General features: G+C 36.4%; 1 protein-coding gene across 1 annotated transcript in view; it reads left to right on the forward strand.

The window, feature by feature from the left end:
* ALMS1 (ALMS1 centrosome and basal body associated protein) overlaps positions 1–19283 on the forward strand; it is a 202301-nt gene that overhangs the window by 20842 nt on the left and 162176 nt on the right. Inside the window, exons 2-6 of the mRNA XM_080813640.1 lie at positions 6610–6805; positions 11468–11585; positions 12781–14911; positions 15023–15172; positions 16556–16715. Of these exons, the coding sequence (XP_080669766.1) occupies positions 6610–6805; positions 11468–11585; positions 12781–14911; positions 15023–15172; positions 16556–16715 (2755 nt within the window). The remainder of the gene's footprint in view (positions 1–6609; positions 6806–11467; positions 11586–12780; positions 14912–15022; positions 15173–16555; positions 16716–19283) is intronic.

Genomic DNA, 19283 nt, shown 5'->3' on the forward strand with positions numbered 1-19283 from the left:
TGTATTGTTGTGTTCTGAGAAATTTTTTCCTAATCCTGTGTCACAAAGATTTTGTTCTGTATATTTTTCTAGAACAAGATTTCTTAACCTTGGCCTTTTTGACATTTTGGGCTAGATAGTTCCTTATTGGGTAGAGCTGTCCTGTGTGTTATAGTGTTTAGCAGCATTCTTGACCTTTCCCCACTAGATATCAGTAGTATTCCCCCGTGTTGTAACTGTGAAGCATGTCTCCAAATATTGCCGAATGTCCTGTGGTTGAGGGAAGAGGGAGTGTCAAAATTTTACCCAGTTGTGAACCCGTTTCTGAAGTTTTATAGTTCTAGATTTTACATTTATTGTATATGATCCATTTTAGTTGGTTTTTGTATATGATGTGAAGTAAGGGCCCAGCTTTATTTTTTTACATATGAGTATTTAATTGTCATTACAACACCATTTGCTGAAAATACTTGTCTAATGCTAATACTTGTCTAATGCTAAACACTTGTCTAATGCTAAATACTTGTCTAATGCTTCCTTGGCATCTTTATCAAAAACAGATTGACTGTATATGGGTTGGTCTATTTCTGGACTCTTAATTATTATACTGTCCTGAAATCAGGTAGTGTGAGTTCTCCCACTTTGTTCCTCTTTTGAAAAATGGTTTTGTTTATGTTAGATTCTTGTAATTTCTGTATAAATTTAGGATCAGCTTCTTTATTAAAAAAGCCTGATGGGATTTTGATTAAGATTGCCTTGAAGGGCGCCTGGGTGGCTCAGTGGGTTAAGCCTCTACCTCCAGCTCAGGTCATGATCTCAGGGTCCTGGGATTGAGCCCCACATTGGACTCCCTGCTCAGCAGGGAGCCTGCTTCCTCCTTCTCTGCCTGCCTCTCTGCCTACTTTTGATCTCTCTCTATGTCAAATAAATAAATAAAATCTTAAAAAAAAAAAAAGCGTTGCCTTGAGTTATACATCAGTTTGGAGAGAATTGACATCTTAATAATAGTTGAGTTCTCTAATCCACAAACACAACAGTTCTTTCAGTTTCATTTAGGTGTTTAATTTTTTTGTCAGTGTTTTGTTGTCTTCAGTGTACCAAACTTAACACGTATTTGTGTTAGACTGACTTTTTTTTTAAACATTGCTTTTATTAAGGTGTAATTAATCTTACTGATGTTTTTAAAAATTTCAGTTTCCTATTGATTACCAGTGTATGGAAATATAAATGACTGTATAATGAACTTGTATCCTGCGACCTTGCTAATCACATTTACTGGTTTTAGTGGTAGACTTCTGTAGATTTTTTAGGATCCCCCCCCCTTTTTTGAGAAAGGGAGAGAGAGTGGAGAGGGGCAATGGGAGAGAGAGAGAGAGAAAGAATCCCAGGCAGGCTCCACACCCAGCACAGAGCCTGTGGAGCTTGCTCACATGACCCTGAGATCATGACCTGAGCTGAAATCTAGAGTCAGATGCTTCATCAACAGAGCAATCCAGGTGCCTCTAGGACTTTCTAAGTAGACAGTCATATCAACTGTAGTTCTTTTCCTTTTTAATATATATACCTTATATCACTGGTTAAGATCTGCTTACTATTTTACTTAATCTGCTTTGTGTTCTGACCTCAACTCTGTGTAAGCAAGTTTTGCTAACATTTGTATAGCTGAATACAGCGAGCACTTTTCTGTGCTCATTTTAGCTACAGTAAATAGCATTTGACACTGTTAACCATTGCATAACTTCTTAAAATGATTTCCTTTATTAGCTTCCATTAGTTTTCTTTCTACTCTTCTGCTATTCTCTCTCAGTTTCCTTTGCTGCTTTATCTTCCCCCTGTTAAACTTCGAAATCAAAGGTTGCAAGCTGTGGGCCTGAATAATGGTTAAATGTGGTTTTCAGAAAAAAAAAAATTTTTTTGGCACACTGTTTTTAAAATTTTGAAATAGAACACTTTAAAATATTTTATTTATTTATTTATTTGTCAGAGAGAAAGAGAGAAAGAGAAAGCGAGTGCATAAGCAGGGAGAGTGGTAGGCAGAGTCAGAGAGAGAAGCAGACTCCCTGTCGAGCAAGGAGCCTGATTCGGGACTTGATCCCAGGACTCTGGGATCATGACCTGAGTCGAAGGCAGAGGCTTAAACGACTGAGCCACCCAGGCGTCCCGAAATAGAACACTTTAAAGTGTGTATGCAGTGCATATTTGGCCACAGGTCCCAACACTCTAATTTCAGGTAGATTTACTCATTTCTCTTATTTCCCTGGCCCTGTTCACGTTTGAGTTTTTGACTTCTGCTTGAAGTGTTGGGATGTTTTAGTTCTCATCTGGATCTGGGGGGTTAAATATATCTGTATACTTAAAAATCCCAAATTTATATCTCTAATTTTTATTTCTCCCTCAAAATGTGTTTATGTCAAAAACATGAGAGATTTGAGGGCCTTTTTTTATTGATTAAAAATGTATAACACAAGTAACCACTGTATGACAGAAACAGCATCATAATATACAGAAACTTGTGACCAGCACCAGGTGTTGTATGTAAGTGTTATATCACTAAACTGTACACCTGAAACTAATGTTCATTGAGATTTGCGTAAAAACTAAAAACTAAAACAAAGAAAAGAAAAAAAGATAAGAAAAAAAACAAGATACGCAGGAAAAAAAAGGAATGTTGAACAAGGATGTTTCATAATTTTATTTTATGATAGGGATTTATATATGTTTGCTTGGGGAGAAGAATGATTTAGTAGAGAGGGCAAATGGATGAAAGCAGGAGCATAGTATAGGAAGGCAGTTGTTGAAAAGAATGGAATAAGATGAGGAGGCCTTTGGTAGGTACAGAGACTTTTTTAAAGTCACAGGATGAAAATGGGATTTAGATTTGGTGATAGGAAGATAAGGAAGTTCCATCTCCTTCTCTTCACTTAATTGAAGTACGAGATGAGGTCATCAGCTGATATCCAAGATCTATAAAGAACTCCTCAAACTCAACACCCCAAAAATAGATAATCATGTCAAAAAATGGGCAGAAGACATGAACAGACACTTCTCCAAAGAAGAGATACAAATGGCTAACAGATACATGAAAAAATGTTCATCATCTCTAGCCATCAGGGAAATTAAAATCAAAACCACATTGAGATACCACCTAACACCAGTTAGAATGGCCAGAATTAACAGGACAGGAAACAACAAGTGTTGAAGAGGATGTGGAGAAGGGGGAACACTTTTACATTGTTGGTGGGAATGCAAGTTGGTGCAGCCACTTTGGAGAACAGTGTGGAGATTCCTTAAGAAATTAAAAATAGAGCTTTCCTATGACCCTGCAATTGCACTACTGGGCATTTACCCCAAAGATACAGATGTAGTGAAAAGAAGGGCCATCTGTACCCCAGTGTTACTAGCAGCAATGGCCACAATCACCAAACTGTGGAAAGAGCCAAGATGCCCTTCAAAAAAAAAAGATGCCATATATACAATGGAGTATTATACCTCCATCAGAAAGGATGAATACCCAACTTTTGTATCAACATGGATGGAACTGGAGGAGACTATGCTGAGTGAAATAAGTCAAGCAGAGAGAGTCGATTATCATATGGTTTCACTTACTTGTGGAACATAAGGAATAACACGGAGGACATTAGGAGAAGGAAAGGAAAAGTGAATTGGGGTAAACTGGAGGGGGAAACGAAGCATGAGAGACTGTGGACTCTGAGAAACAAACTGAGGGTTTTGGAGGGGTGTGGGTTAGGTGAGCCTGGTGATGGGTATTAAGGAGGGCATGGATTGCGTGGAGCACTGGGTGTGGTACATGAACAGTGAATCTTGGAACACTGAAAAAAAAATGGAGAGTTCAGTAGTTCTGAGGAGAGAAAAGTGTAGTCATTTCAGCAAGTCAATTCAGCAGGAAAATATAGTAGGATTTCTAGGCAATTCTGAGTGCCCTTGAGGTTTAAGATCATTAATTTTTTTTAAAGATCCCCCCAATCTTTTTTTTTTCTTTTTTAAAGATTTTATGTATTCATTTGACACAGAGAGAATGACAGGGAGAGGGAACACAAGCAGGGGGAGTGTGAGTGGGAAAAGTAGGCTCCCTGATGAGGTAGGAGCCGCTGCGGGGCTTGATCCCAGGACCCTGGGATCATGACCCCAGTCCAAGGTAGAAGCTTAACGACTGAGCCACCCAGGCATCCCTAATATCATCAATTTAAGGGAAAAACCGTTCAGGTTTGTGCTTTACTCAGCAGTGCGCTGCTGCTTTGTTCAGATAAGGAGAAGGTTAGACTAGAGAACTGAACTTTTACCAGGCAAATAGGATAATGGCAGAAAAGTGCAGGAAAGTTAAAGATGTTTGCAAGGCAGTGGTTATAAGGATGACTCTGAACTCTCAGAGTGGTAAAGAGGGAAATACAGGAAAAGAAAGGAATTATGAAAAGTATAAATGTAATAGGATAATTGTCTTAATGAGGTTAAAGAATTACTGAAGTTGAGCTAGAGTAGAGTGCTCTGACTAGGCCAGAGGATGGGCAGGAGAGCCAACAGATACCTGTCTCTTTGGAGTGAAGAATAAACTGTGGGACCAGGTTCAAACCATGCTCGAGGAGACTGAGAGGAGTTGGGGACTAGAGATTTTTTGGTAGAGTCACACAATGACTGGAATTCACCTGTTTCTAAACACTTTTTTGGCTCACTGTGCTCTATAGAATGGAGTACTCTCAAAAGAAAAAATTTAAAATTAATCACCTTTTATTTCCAAAACACGGTTTTGATGTTCTGGGTTGGAGTAATTTATCCAGCATAGCAGGAATTGAGATTTCTGGAATGTCAAAGGTCTACTGTTCCATAATCCCAGAAACTGTAGATGAGTAGTGTTAATATTTTAGAATGTTACTCTCCAATTGTTTTTTTCCTCTGCATATATTCATATAACTGATAGTAAATAGTGGATAGTTGTGTATCTTCTTTTTTTAACTTACTAAAAGAACATGTAATTAGTGATTTTTAGGTAATGGTAATTTTAACTAATAACTTCAAAAATGAAAGTGTTGTTTGAGAAAATTGTTCTGTATTATAATATATCTTTTTATAGATTTTGGGTTATTTGAGAATAAAAAATTTATACTCTCTTAAGAAAACATTTGAAAAAATAGAAAAAAGAAAAAGTAAATAGAAAAAAGAAAAAAAAAGAAAACATTTGAATTGGTTAAGAAAGAAAAGTTCAGGTGCACCTGGGTGGCTCAGTGGGTTAAAGACTCTGCCTTCAGCTCAGGTCATGATCCCAGGATCCTGGGATCGAGCCCCGCATCGGGCTCTCTGCTCAGCAGGGAGCCTGCTTCCCCCCCATCCCCACCTGCCTCTCTGCCTACCTGTGATCTCTGTCAAATAAATAAATAAAATCTTTAAAAATTTAAAAAAAAAAGAAAGAAAAGTTCAGTAATAGACTTGCTTATAAACAAGGAAAATCAATAGGTTGGGGTGCCTGGGTGGCTCAGTTGGTTAAATCATCTGCCTTCGGCTCAAGTCATAGTCTTGGTCTTGGGATCAAGCCCCACGTTGGGCATTACGCTCAGTGTGGAGTCTGTTTCTCCTTTTCCCTCTACCCCTCCCCCTGCTCATGCTCATTCTCTCTCTTTCTGTCTGTCTGTCTCAAATAAATAAATAAAATCTTAAAAAATACATAGGACAAGTTTATGGAATAAGGTTAGAAAACAAAGCAAGGCATTTGAAAATCCTGATCAATCTTAAGAATATGTATGAGTGAAAATGTTAGAGTGTTAGCAAATATAATTAAAATATGATCTACCATTGCCAAGTAAGAAATGTTGTACTAGAAAGAAATTTAGTACATTATCAGACTTAATTGGGAAAAAAAGATACGGTATTATAGTTTGATCAAATATAGAGTTCATTCCTAATCAAATTAATTAAATATGAAAATAAAAGTGTACTTTCATAGCATGGTAGGAAGAATATCTTTATTAACCAATACCAAATTTAAAAGAAAAATGCCGATAAAATTGTTAACCATTTGTCTTTTTTAAAATTTAAATTCAATTAGCCAACATATAGAACCTCAGTAATTTCAGATAGTCTTTAATTCAACATTGGTTCTTAGTGTGGTCTGTGGATTGGCCCCAATCCATGAATTGGTTGTTTCAGGTCTATCAAGAGATAAGTACAAGAATATAGAAGTAGTTGGAAACTTTTATAAATTTGACAGTAATTTTGGTTTTTAGAACTAAAAATTGGACATTTGGCCTTCTGTTTTATATTTTCGGCTTATATATCTTTTAAATTTAATTTTCTAATTCAGTTTTGTAATCAAATTGTAGGATTTCATGTAGAACCAAATGTATTGTTATAGTGAAGAGAACTGTTAAAGAATAACAGAAATGCTAGTGATATAACACATTAAAGGGTGGGTAGTGATGGGAAGAGCTCTAAAATGTAGTTAATATTGTGAAAAACATCCAGAAAGAACAGTTTTACTTTCTCCAAAAACACTATGATGAGAATGTTATCACACAGAAGCCAAATGCTACATGAGTGAATGGATATTTATATTTAAATATTAATGTATATGGTAACTTGGTTAATGACTTAGCATATTTTCCTTCAAAATTATTGTTTTAGAGAACAGAATGTTGGCATTATCTTCCTCAAGAGATAGACTCTTCCCACACCTTGGATATAACCCAGACCAGGTTTAATATGAGAGAGGAAGGGACCGAAGTGACAGACCTCGCCTCTGTGGAGGAAGATATATTGACCCAACCAGAAAATCAAGGAAAGGAACCCATGAGAGGTCTCTTATGTTCGCCGCTGCTGGGTAATGCCTCTTTATTTTTAACTAGTAGTAATAACATATTTATAAAATACTTTTGGAGGATGTTAGGTCTTGCATCTAAATCTCTTTTTCTTTCTTTTAGGTTATTTACTTTAGAGAGCGTGCAGGTGAGCAGGGGGTGGGGAGAAGTAGAGGGAGAGGGAGAGAGAATCTGAAACAGACTCTGCAGTGATTACAGAGCCTAACTCGAGGCTCGATCTCTCTACTGCAAGATCATGAGCTGAGCTGAAACCGAGTCAGATGCTTAACTGACTGAGCCACCTAGGTACCCCTAAATCCTTTCATGCATTGAGGAGCTCTGTAGAGAATTCCTCAAAGGTATTAGCTTAATTCTGGTTTTCTACACTGATCAGCTGGTCTAGTTATGTGTACCTGCTCTTCATTATGTCCTGTTGCTCACAGAAGGTAAAAAGGTGATAACTTCCTCTCTAGTGGGTATACCTCCTTGGCTTTGAGTTTGTGGATTTTTCCTTGGGGTAAACTATATATTATCCTTTGACAACGTCTCTCGCAATGGAACCTCCATGATCCTTTAAAAAACAAAACAAATGCTTACAAGCTTGCTTCATTAGACTTTTTTTTTTTTAGATTTTTAAAAATTATTTTTATTAACATATAATATATTATTTGCCCCAGGGGTACAGGTCTGTGAATCGTAAGGCTTACACACTTCACAGTACTCACCATAGCACATACCCTCCCCAATGTCCATAACCCAGCCACCCTCTCCATACCTCCCTCCCCCCAGCAACCCTCAGTTTGTTTTGTGAGATTAAGAGTCTCTTATAGTTTGTCTCCCTCCTGATCCCGTCTTATTTCATTTTTTCCTTCCCTACTTCCCAACCCCCCACCTCTGCCTCTCAAATTCCTCATATCAGGAATTTATCAGGAATTATCAGGAATGATAATTGTCTTTCTCTGATTGACTTACTTAGCTCTGCATAATACCCTCTAGTTCTTTTATTTATTTATTTATTTATTTAATTATTTGACAGACAGAGATCACAAGTAGGCAGAGAGGCAGGCAGAGAGAGAGAGAGAGAGGAGGAAGCAGGCTCCCCGCTGAGCAGAGAGCTCAATGTGGGGCTTGATCCCAGGACCCTGGGATCATGACCTGAGCCGAAGGCAGGGGCTTTAACCCACTGAGCCACCCAGGCGCCCCTACCCTCTAGTTCTATCCACGTTGTTGCTAATGGCAAGATTTCATTTCTTTTGGTGGCTGCATAGTATTCCATTGTATATATATATATCACTTCTTCTTTATCCATTGCTTCATTAGATTCTTAGAATTAGTTAAGTCGTATGTTATTCTCAGTTTTCAGACCCTAAAAGTGAGATAAAGAGGTTAAATGACTAGTCTGAGGTAGATCTTACTGGTTTTCTCTGCTTAATATGGCACTGATTAATTAGCTCTTTACAAAAGGTAAACGTGAAGTACCTTTCAGATTATCAGGGTAGGAGATAGAATTGTGTTATTACTACATTGAATCGTGTGGGTATAGAAGAATGCTTAACCAGTATGGTGATTTCAGTTTTTTATGCCTAAATGATAATTAAGGCAATATTATTTTGTTCTTCTTTTTGTTTTATTCAGGTTTTCTTTTCCCCCCAAAAAACGTTTCTCGGCCTTTTGGCTAAGATCAAGGGTAGAATTAGCCTTGACAGTGGAATGAGATTTAACCATGATGTTATCTTGTCAGCGTTTTGTAGAGGAGCACCAATAGGAGTTAATTCAACGAGTTTCTTTCTTTCTTTTTTTTTAAGATTTTATTTATTTACTTGATAGAGTGCACAAGTAGGCAGAGCGGCAGGCAGAGGGAAAGGGGGAAGCAGGTTCCCTGCTGAGCAGGGAGCCCGATGTGGGGCTCGATCCCAGGACCCTGGGATTATGACCTGAGCTGAAGACAGCTGCTTAACTGACTGAACCACCCAGGTGTCCCACAAGTTTTTTTCAAACATAAGCCAAGGTTATCCAGATCAGAATATGGGCACCAGTGTATTTTATGACGTAGACCATCAGAGTCCGTTTTAGTTTCACATTTTAAGAAAGATGTTGACAGTGGGGCTCCTTGGTGGCTCAGTCAGTTGAGCTTCTGACTCTTGGTTTTGGCTCTAGTCCTGGGATCCGGCTTCATGCTTAGCTTGGAGACTGTTTGTTATTCTCTGCCTCTCCCTCTGCCCCTCTCCACCTGACATACTCTCTTTTTCTCTCTTTAAAATAAATAAATGAATAAAAAAAATTTTTTTTAAAGAAACATATCGACAGCACAGCAGTTCCTTTTTGAGAGGAAATGAGTATGACAGTAGATGAAAGAGAAGACTTTGTTATGATCAGGTGTTTGAGGGGCTGTCAAGCTAAAGAGGAAGGAGCTTACCTTTCATTTATTCACTCATTGGCTTAACAGATATCTAAGTGCTTATAATGTGTTTGATGCTAGGGATATGTAGATGAAAGCTACTTCTACTCTTGGGAAGACTAGTAAACAGAAAGATAACAGTACCGTGGGATTGGTATTATAATGATCTGGTGCAAGGATCTGATTTTGTACTGGCCAAGAGCTAAGAATAGTTTTTGGATTTTTAAATGATTGTAAAAAAACAAAAAAAGAAGTACATGTGATAGAGACCATATGTGACCCACAAAGTGTGAAATATTTATTAGTTGGCCTTTTAAAAAATGTTTGCTGATTCTTAGTCTAGGGGTTAAAATGAGAATACATAGCTTATAGGGAGGCTGTTTTCAATTTGATATAAGAAAGAACTTTTCTAACGGAGCCATTTAATAGTACAAAGACCATATAACAACAGAAAATGTGAGGTTTACATCACTGCAAAATGTCAAGCAAAATTCTCTAACAGAATTTCAACATTGGGTTGGAGATTATGCAATGTGGCTTCTAAAATGTTTTCTAGTTAAGGTTTTAGAACTACAGCTTCTCATTTACTTTAGATAAATAGAATGTTTTTAATTATTAGAGCAGATCCCTGAATCTGATATATCGCTAGAGGAAATTTCATCATTGCTGTTTTGTTATGTATGTATACAGTCATTGGGTGGTGTATCGGTCTCACTAGTGGCAGATGTCATGATGATGGCTGGTGCCAGAACAGTTAGATATTTCAAAAGATAGTAGTCTAAGCCATCAGCAGTTGTCTAAATGTGAGGAAATGTAGGATCTTTGTTAAAAACCTTTATGATTTTTAGAGGAATGAGAGACTTCTCTGTTATGAAGGTTTAAGACTGAGTCTGTAAGCCAAGGTCAAAGAGGAATCATACCAAGCAGTCCTTGGTAGTCAAGGTTATCGTTCTCATCCTGCTTCATTTTTAATAAGTTAATTTTTAATAAATAATTCTATTTTGAGTGACTAAATGTAGCAAGTACTTTGGTAGGCACTGCAGATACAGCTGTGAATAAAGTGGATGTGGAGTTGATGTCTAGATGAGAAGCAGTCAGACCAAAATTTAAAACGATGGTATGACAGTTCTGATAGGGAAGGTGTTTTCATGCAGAATTATAGGCATTCTGAAATCAAGAAAGTGTACCATAGCAATGGTATCACATTCATAGTGAAAGAACGTTTAGTTCTAGCAAAATATCACCTATCCAGTTAAACTAATCTTAGAATATTGATGGTTTTATAGTTTTATTTCTGTTAAATTTTTGTTTTTGTTTTATAGTTATATAAATGGAATAAATAATAAGGAGTTTATCCCTAGTTTGTATGTATTTAGGCACATATAATAAGAATTATTTAAGTGGACATTCAGGAATCCACAAGAATTATTTTTCCTTTAAGTCAGCAGTTCTCTAACTTTTTGGAGAACAGGACTCCCTTACATATTTTAAAATTACCAAGGACTTCAAGGACGTTTTGTTTATGTGGGTTGTTGATATTTCCCATTTTAGAAATAAAACTTAGAAATTTCTAAAGTATTTATTAACTCATAAAAAATAACAACTCCATTGCATGTTAACATAAATTACATTTTTTTAAAGAAAAATAACTATTTTCCAGAACAAAAATATTTAAAAGAGTGCCATTGTTTTATTTAAGAAAAAAAATCTCTGTAATGTTTGACCTCATAGAGGAGAGGTAGATTTTGATAATCTGCTTTTGCATTCAGTATGTTGCTATATCTCAGATGATGTAGCTTCTGGAAAATTCTACCATACCCTTGTGAGAGAATGAGAGTGAATAAGGCAAATGACATCTTAATATTACTTTGAATATAATTTTGACTCTAGGTACCTCCTGAGAATGTCTTAGGGATGCCCAGGAACCTGTGGACTACAGTTTGATTTAAGATGGAAAGAAACACTCATAATGGTTAAGAGCACTCACTAAGAAATTAGAGTGTTTAAGTTCAGTTCTCATTCTGGCACTTAAGCTATTTGAATGTGGGCAAATTAATATTTCTTAAATTTTATAATCATGTTTCCTCATCTGTGAGATGGGCATAATAATACCTATCCTTCAGGGTTATCTTTGAAACTTTGTACTCTAAGTGCTTTTATGTTATCATTCTGATGCTTTTAGAAACTTCCAGATGGCTACGTATTTAGGTTCTTTAAAGTATTAGATGAGTAAGCTAAGCAATTAACTTTCAGCATTCCCAACATTTTTATGCTTGAAACTTTGCAGTCATACAAGACAACTTTGCTTCCCCTGATTTGCCTTTGCTGACATGTATGACACAAGATCAAGAGTTTGGGTCTGATTCCTTATTTCAACAAAGCGAACTAGATTTTGCACCTCTAAGGTAGGATGATTTATTTTTTTATTTGCATGTAAACTTCCTACTTTTTCTTGTTCTAAGTTGTTGCTAATATTAATGACTTAAGACTAAGGTGAGACTTTGGAGTGGGGGTTAGATATTTTCAGCACACCCTTGGAAGGCAACAAGGCCCTAAGTTAATACATGATGCACAGTAATTTGGTATAGTAATACATGTGTAAAAATGAGCCAGACAACTATAGTTTATTTAAAAATGGTTTTTAATGTATTTTAGCATTTCAGGCATAATTTATTTTATTTTTAAATTTTTATTATTGTAGTATAGTTGACATACAGTGTTAGTTTGGGTGCACAGCGTAGTGTTTTGACAGTTCTATTCATTCTGCAGTGCTTACCATGACAGTGCTTACACCTGAAGCTAATATAATAATGTATGTCAACTATACTAAAATAAAATGTTTAAGAAAAAACTGTAGATGTTTGCAGAGTAAACACCTTTGCCCTTCTGCTATGTATTACCTTAAAATCACTTTTATGAAAAGGTGTTCTATGTGTAATAGTCAACTAATAATTATGTTACTGCTGTGTTTTAAGAGTAGATCACTTCTTAAGGGTTTTTTTTTTTTTTTAGATTATTTATTTATTTATTTGACAGGCAGAGATCACAAGTAGGCAGAGAGGCAGGCAGAGAGAGAGGGGGAAGCAGGCTCCCTGCTGAGCAGAGAGCCTGATGCGGGGCTCGATCCGAGGATCCTGGGATCATGACCTGAGCCGAAGGCAGCGGCTCAACCCACTGAGCCACCCAGGCGCCCCATTCTTAAGGGGTTTTAAAGAGCACAGTAAGTGACTAGTGAAAGTTAAGTGAGTATTAAATTATGATAGGTGATAAACATATTAAATAGTAAAGTTTGAATTTTTTATTTAATCTTTTTTTTGGCAGTATGAAAATATTCCCTATTTTTTGGTAGTATTATTTTAGGAGAAGGTTGAAAAAAAAGTCAGGGTCATAGGATGGGAGTTCATATTCTGTTTACACAAAATTTGCCTGGTTCAGTCACTAACCACTTTAAGGGAATTTGAGATTAGAACTTTGTTTTTTCAACACACTTTTCAAATAATCTTAATTTCAGTGACATATCAATTTTGTATTTTTCATGCTAGTATTTAAAAAAATGTTTCAAATGTGTTATTTATTTATTTTTAACTGTATATTTTTCAGGGAAATTCCTGGTAAGTCTGAAGATACTGAATGGTTTTCTCGACCATCGGAAGTTAGTGAAGCTTTATTCCAGGCAGCCTCAGAAGTAGCTTCAGACTTAGTTAACAGTTGCATTAGTGTATCTCAGCACTCGCTTATAGCTAGAACAACTGTTGAGTGTCAGCACTCTTTTTTACCTTTTGAACAAGGAATTAAAGAAGAGACCACTTCGTCTGATACAGTTGATGAACTGAAAACCCCCAATGACTTCGATAGTTATGATGCTCTTTGTTCCTGTATGGCATGGAAGACACAAGAAGTTCAGGAGGCAGAAGTCAGTTTAGCTGATAAAGGTCAAGTTTCTGTTTCAACCTCATCTTATACAAGTGATGAATACATGACTCCTGAAGGAAGTGACAGTTTTGATGCTTCTTGTTCGTATGTGCAGTATTGGAAACAGAAAGCTTTACAGCAGTCAGAAAATTATCTAACCAGTAAGGATCATGATTCTTATTCAGATTCGTCCGACACAATTGATAAAAATAAAATTCCTAAGGGAAGTGACAGTTCTCATGCTCCTTTTTCATGTACGCCATGGAGCAAACGGAAAGTTTCACACCATCCAGAAACATATGTGATCAGTAAGGACTGTGCTTCTTTTCCCCATGAAGTTGCTCCTCATTTTAGTAACAGAATGTCACATTCTTTCTTGCATTGTCTGTTAGAAAGAAGAGGAAAGGGCATTCCCTTGACGGCTCACAGTCATTATTTTGGGAGTGTTTGTTTAAGGGCTCCAGCTGAGAATGAGGTGAAAGAAATGATGGGGTATGAAAGAAATGAAGAAGGTCTGGAGAGAAAACTATCTCAAGGTTTTGAACAAAAGGAGAGTAGAAGTACTTCAGTATTTCCCGAGATGAATCCCAGATCTTCAGAAATACAATTATTTGAAACTGTTCTAGTTCCTGATAATTCTGTAAAAGTTTCGGAAATACATACACACTCTAGGCAACATGGTACCTCTAAGATGGGGGTTCCTGGTGGTCCTCTTAAGACAATTAAATCCAACTTGGATGAGACATCAGAACAACCGTATTTACAAGAGGAAAGATACCAAAGGGCAGCTTCTGCTTTTGGTGGAAATAGTGTTGATGCTTCTGAAAATGTAGCCTTTGAGGTAGTTATTGCCTCGATTGAGCCTTCCAAGAAAGACAGTACAGTAAATGAAATCCAAACTGACCTTAGTAAGTCTTTAATAAATGACAGCCGAGAACGTGAACCAAAAAATTCACATCTTTCTCTATTAAATTATAATGGTGAAAACTCTTTGTTTGATGAGCTTAGTCATCCGCTTTATCAATCTACTCCTGGGGTGTTTGAATTAGCAGCTTCAAAACCATTGTTGCATAAAAAAGATAATAGTGATAGCTCCCTGTATTGGCATCTTGATTTAAAATCCCTCCCCCGTGCTCCTCAGGAAATGTTCATTAAGCCACTTTCTCTTATTCCAGAGCTTAAGTCATCTGCTTCTTTAAGTGAAAAATCTCACAGCCAGGCTGCTGGTCTTGGCAAAGCACAGTCAGCTTTATTTCAGTGCAGTCTAGACAATGAACCATTTCTTCCCATTGGGAAGATAAAGTCTGGTCCTGATCTTGACCTTGCAGAGAAGGCAGGATCTTCAAACATTTTTTATCCAATGAAAGTATCAACTTCAGATTCTTTGGTTTTACAAGATTTAAGAAGATTTGAAGAAATTGCGGATTCCTCAAACTATATTTTGGTTAAGAATGTAAACTCTAGTAACATCATTGAAGGTCCTTCTGCAAGTGTAGGAGGTGGCTTTTCAGCAAACTTGGTGACATGTGATGCTAAGTCCCAAGGTGCTTTACCAATGACCAATAATGCATCATTAATTCCAGTTGGCCAAGAGTCATTGCTGAAAGCTGATGTAGGCCAAGATAAAATTCCTCAGCCTGTGGGAGCCAAATCCTATTTTACTATACATACAGTTATGCAAAACAACTCCTATTTTGTAGAGGGCCTGCAGGGGAACGCTGAATCTGACACCTCTACTCTGGGTGATGATACTGAATCCTGTGACCTAGATGAAAATGCTATTGTGGGCAGCACAAGAGCTGCTGATCTACAAAGAGAGGTGAGACACAATAAAATGATAGTTGGGGGAAATGTTGTCTTTTCTAGTATTATTTTAGGAAATGGTATTGTTACTTGTTTTTATTTTTCTTTCTTTTAATTTTGTGAGCAGGTGTGTGAACAAGGTGACTTGACTGTTGAGTGCATTGAGCTAGCAGGTTTTAAAAATGTGCTTGATGATCTGGAGGTTTGTGACAGCTCCCTGCACAGGCAGTCTGCCTTAGAACTGCCATCAAAGGAAGAGAGTGATTTTGAAGAGCCTGTAAGTTACTCTGTTTGATATTTCTTACGGGATAGGGAAAGAATATTTTAGTTGAAAAATGGGGTTGAAAGTAAAGGGCCCATTTATATCCTCTAATACCAACATGTGACTTAGTCTGATCTTCATCTGATATCCAAGAATATGCTCCATTAATTTGTTAGAGGTTGGCATAAAAGAAATATTTGTGTTTCATAGACCATGAGAGTTAGTGAGTTTTGTGGTATCTGGGAAAAGGCCTTCCTTTGGAGCTCCCAGGCCTTTTTATATTGAGACATGCTAACTCTTCCCAGTTGTGGCAGCAAGAACCTTTAGACAGTGTTCAGATTAGACTCACTAGTAGAGATAGTCAGTTGTACATTTTTTCACTCTGCCCTTCAACTTACAAGCATTGGAATAGACCCTGGAATATTTAAATATTTCTGTTTAGAAGCTCCTGAAAGGTTTGACTTCAGAGGAATTTTGAAAATTATAAGAACCAGTGTTTTCCCAGGAAGGATTTATTTTACACCCTGCCAGCTTCCTAAGATTGTTCATTACAGCATGATGAAAAAACCTTGACAAAAGAGGATCGAACAACATTCATCTTTACATACATTTTTAGGCTCTCCTGAGACTGCATCAAGAAGAGGGAATAAAAAAAAAAAAAAAGAGGGAATAATATTTTTAGGAAAATAAAGAAACCTAGAAGTGGTATATTGTTTTTATATGAGAGTATGATGTGAATTTGGTGAGGAATTATATACATTTATGTACTGACATCACCAGAGTTGGTTTCTAATTTCTAGTAAGGACTTGCTGGGATCTGATGAAACTTTGAGAACTTCTTTCTCAGCATTTAACCTTTACTTCACTGTCAGTTTGTATTTCCCACTATTCTTGTTTAAAGAAATTTGAGGACTTAGGCTTTTTGGTGATTGATCATAGATCCAGTTCTTTGATATTTAGTTTTTTTTTTTTCCTAAACATTTGTGGATTTCTTGAAAATATTCCTGTTCTCTCTTTCCTTCTTTCCTTCTTTTCTCTTTCCTTTTTACAACTATAACCTCTCCTTTAAAAAAAAAAAAATCCTTGAGCTTGTCAAGAGTAATACCAAAGTTCACATTCTTCAGTGATCATACCATTATATGGAACAAACCAGATAGGCTTCCTATCTGTAATTTTCTATATAGGCAGACTTCCAGACCCTCAAGAGTAATTTGTAGAGCCTTCTTAGAATTGACCAAACAAGATATGACTTGTAAATGAATTTAGGAGGGTTGAGAATATGAACTTAAGGAACTGGTTAAACTGTTAAGTATTCATTTTCATAAAAATTAGGTTTGCTTTAATCAGGTGAAGCCTACTATTAATCCTATTTTCTTCATTTTTTCTCTCTTTTTACAGGTAGGTTGTTCTAATACGGACACTAATCAGACTTTTTCATCCACATTGCCTCCATTTACCCCTGATGAGCCAACCATAGAGTTGGAGTATCACTCTTCAGATCTCAGGATGTTGAGGGTATCTCCTGACACTGTGCAAAAGTCTCTCAAACATACAGCAGGTATGTAAAAAAGAAGATATTAGATGTTCGTGTGACTAGCTTGTTAAAAATACATTGCCGTGGCTAACTAATTTTTTATTTTTGAACGCTTTCAATAGTGTTAACTTTGGATTAGGTATATTTATAAATCCCCAGATCTTTTATTAGGTGAATCGTTTGATTTTTCATTGCCTTCTCTATGGCAGTGTTTAGAACTGAATTACGTGGCGGAGTCTATTAGAGTCAGTTTATTATTTCTGCATTCCATTCCATGACTTGAAGGGAAGAAAGAAATTAATGGAGCACAAGAGGAAAAGAGTGGATCCAAATAAATTTGTAGAGAGGAAACAAAGATCAGTTCTGAGGTAGAAAGCAAGATTATCTGTTGAGGGAGGTAGTGATAAAGGAGGGTTAGTGGGTTTGAGGAGAGTATATTGGTGCAGGCTCAGAATTTATGTTAAAGTGAATAGGAATTGCAGCTGACCAAGAACAAGCAAAAGAACTGGGCAGGTAGTTCTGAGAAGTCAGCTGAGGTTGGAGATGATTCTGTAATGTCAGCCTTACTAGAATCTCTGGTTTCTCTTCTAAAACTCAAGACTGCAGAAATTGAGTTATAGGTTGATCCTCGGTTTTGCTGAGGGATTTGTTGAGTGGGTGGATGTGGTGGATGAAAAACAGTGGAAGGGAATCAGTAAATATTAAATGTTTAGATCTGTGAATGTGTGTTGTCTTTCCTTTAATAGAATGCCATTTTATATTAAATGCTTTGATCTATAAATATGGGACATCTTTCCATTATTTAGGTTTTCTTTATTTCTTTCAACAGTATTTTGTAGTTTTCAGTGTATGAGCTTTGCAGTCCTTTGTTAACTTAATTCTAAGTATTTTAATCTTTTTGTTGAAAAAGAAACTGTTTCCTTAATTTCATTTTTGGAGTATTCATTGCTAGTGTATGGAAATACAGTTGAAATTTGTTAATTGTATAGCTGCAATCTTGCTGAACTATTTGTTATTATCTCTAATATATTTTTGTGTGGATTTCTTATAATTTTTATATACATGACCATGTCATCTTCAAATAGTCTTCTGTCTTTCCAACATGGATGCCTTTTATATATTTCAGATTCCCAACTGCCCCCAACTAGAACCTTCAGTGCAGTGTTGCATAAAAGTGGCAAGAACAGACATCCTTGTCTTTTCCTGATCTCTGTAGAAAGATATGAAGTCTTTTATCATTAAGTATGATATTAGCTGTGGGATTTTTGTAGACTATCTTTATCAGGTTGAGGAAGTTCCCCTTTATTTGTATTTTTTAGAGCATATTTATCATGTTACCATATAAGGGTGTTAGATTTTGTCAGATCTTTTTTTTCTGCCTCTTTTATGATGATCACATGGTTTTTGTCTTATATTCTTGTAATATAGTGCATTGTTAATTTTCATATAACTGACCTTACAGTCTTGGTTTTATATGCCATTTGGTTATGGCATATAATTCTTTTTGTATGTTGTTGGATTTTTTTGGCAAGTAATTTTTTGAGGACTTTTGTGTTTATATTCATAGTGGGTATTGGTGTGTACATCTGTTGTGATTTTTGTTATTGGGTTTGGCCCAAGAATAATACTAATGTTACAAGTTGAGGTGAGAAGCATTATCTCTTCTAGTTTCGCTAATGTCACAAGTTGGGATGAGAAGCGTTGTCTCTTCTAGTTTTGCTAATGTCACAAGTTGGGATGAGATGTGTTGTCTTCTAGTTTTTGAAAGAGTTTGTAAAGGATTAGTTTTTATTGGGTGAAGGCTGCCTGCCTCTTTGTAGAAGTTTTAAAATTACTAATTCCATCTCTCTGCTTGTTATAAGTATTTATATTTTATATTTTTCATGAATTGGTTTTCATAATTTGTGTCCTTTGTGGAATTTGTCCATTCCTACCTAGGTTATCTAATTTGTTGGTATATAACTGTTCATGGTATTTGCATATAATCCTTCTTATTTTGGAAGATTGGTAGTAATACCCCTTCTTTCATTCATGATTTCGATATTTTGAATTTTCTCTTTCTTTTTTTAGTGAGTCTAGCCAAGTTTTGTCAATTATGTTCATCTTTTCAAAGAAATAAACTTTGGTTTCTCTACTTTTTCTGATCTCTTTTCTCTACATTTAAATTTCTGTTTTGTTCCCATTTTAGTCTTTATTTTTTCCTTCCTTTCACACTTCAGCTTTGGTTTGTGCTTTTTACTGTTTCTTGAGGTGAAAGGATAGGTTATTGATATGAAACTTTTTTTTAAAGATTTTTCATCTGTTTATTTGAGAGAGAGAGCGAGCGCGAACACATGAGCTGTGGGGAGAGGCAAAGGGAGAGAGAGAAGCAGACTCTCTGCTGAGCAGGGAGCCTGATGTGGTGCTTGATCCCAGAACCCTCAGACCAGGACCTGAGCCGAAGGCAGACACTTAGCCAGCTGAGCACCCAGGCACTCCGAGACTTTATTTTTGATATAGGTGTTTACATTTATAAATTTCTAAGCACTGCTTCAGTGGCATGCTCAGAGTTTTCGTTTCATGTGTTTTTGTTTTAATTCATCTGAAATATTT

Source organism: Martes martes (genome assembly GCF_963455335.1).
Source record: "Martes martes genome assembly, chromosome: 9".
NCBI lineage: Eukaryota > Metazoa > Chordata > Mammalia > Carnivora > Mustelidae > Martes > Martes martes.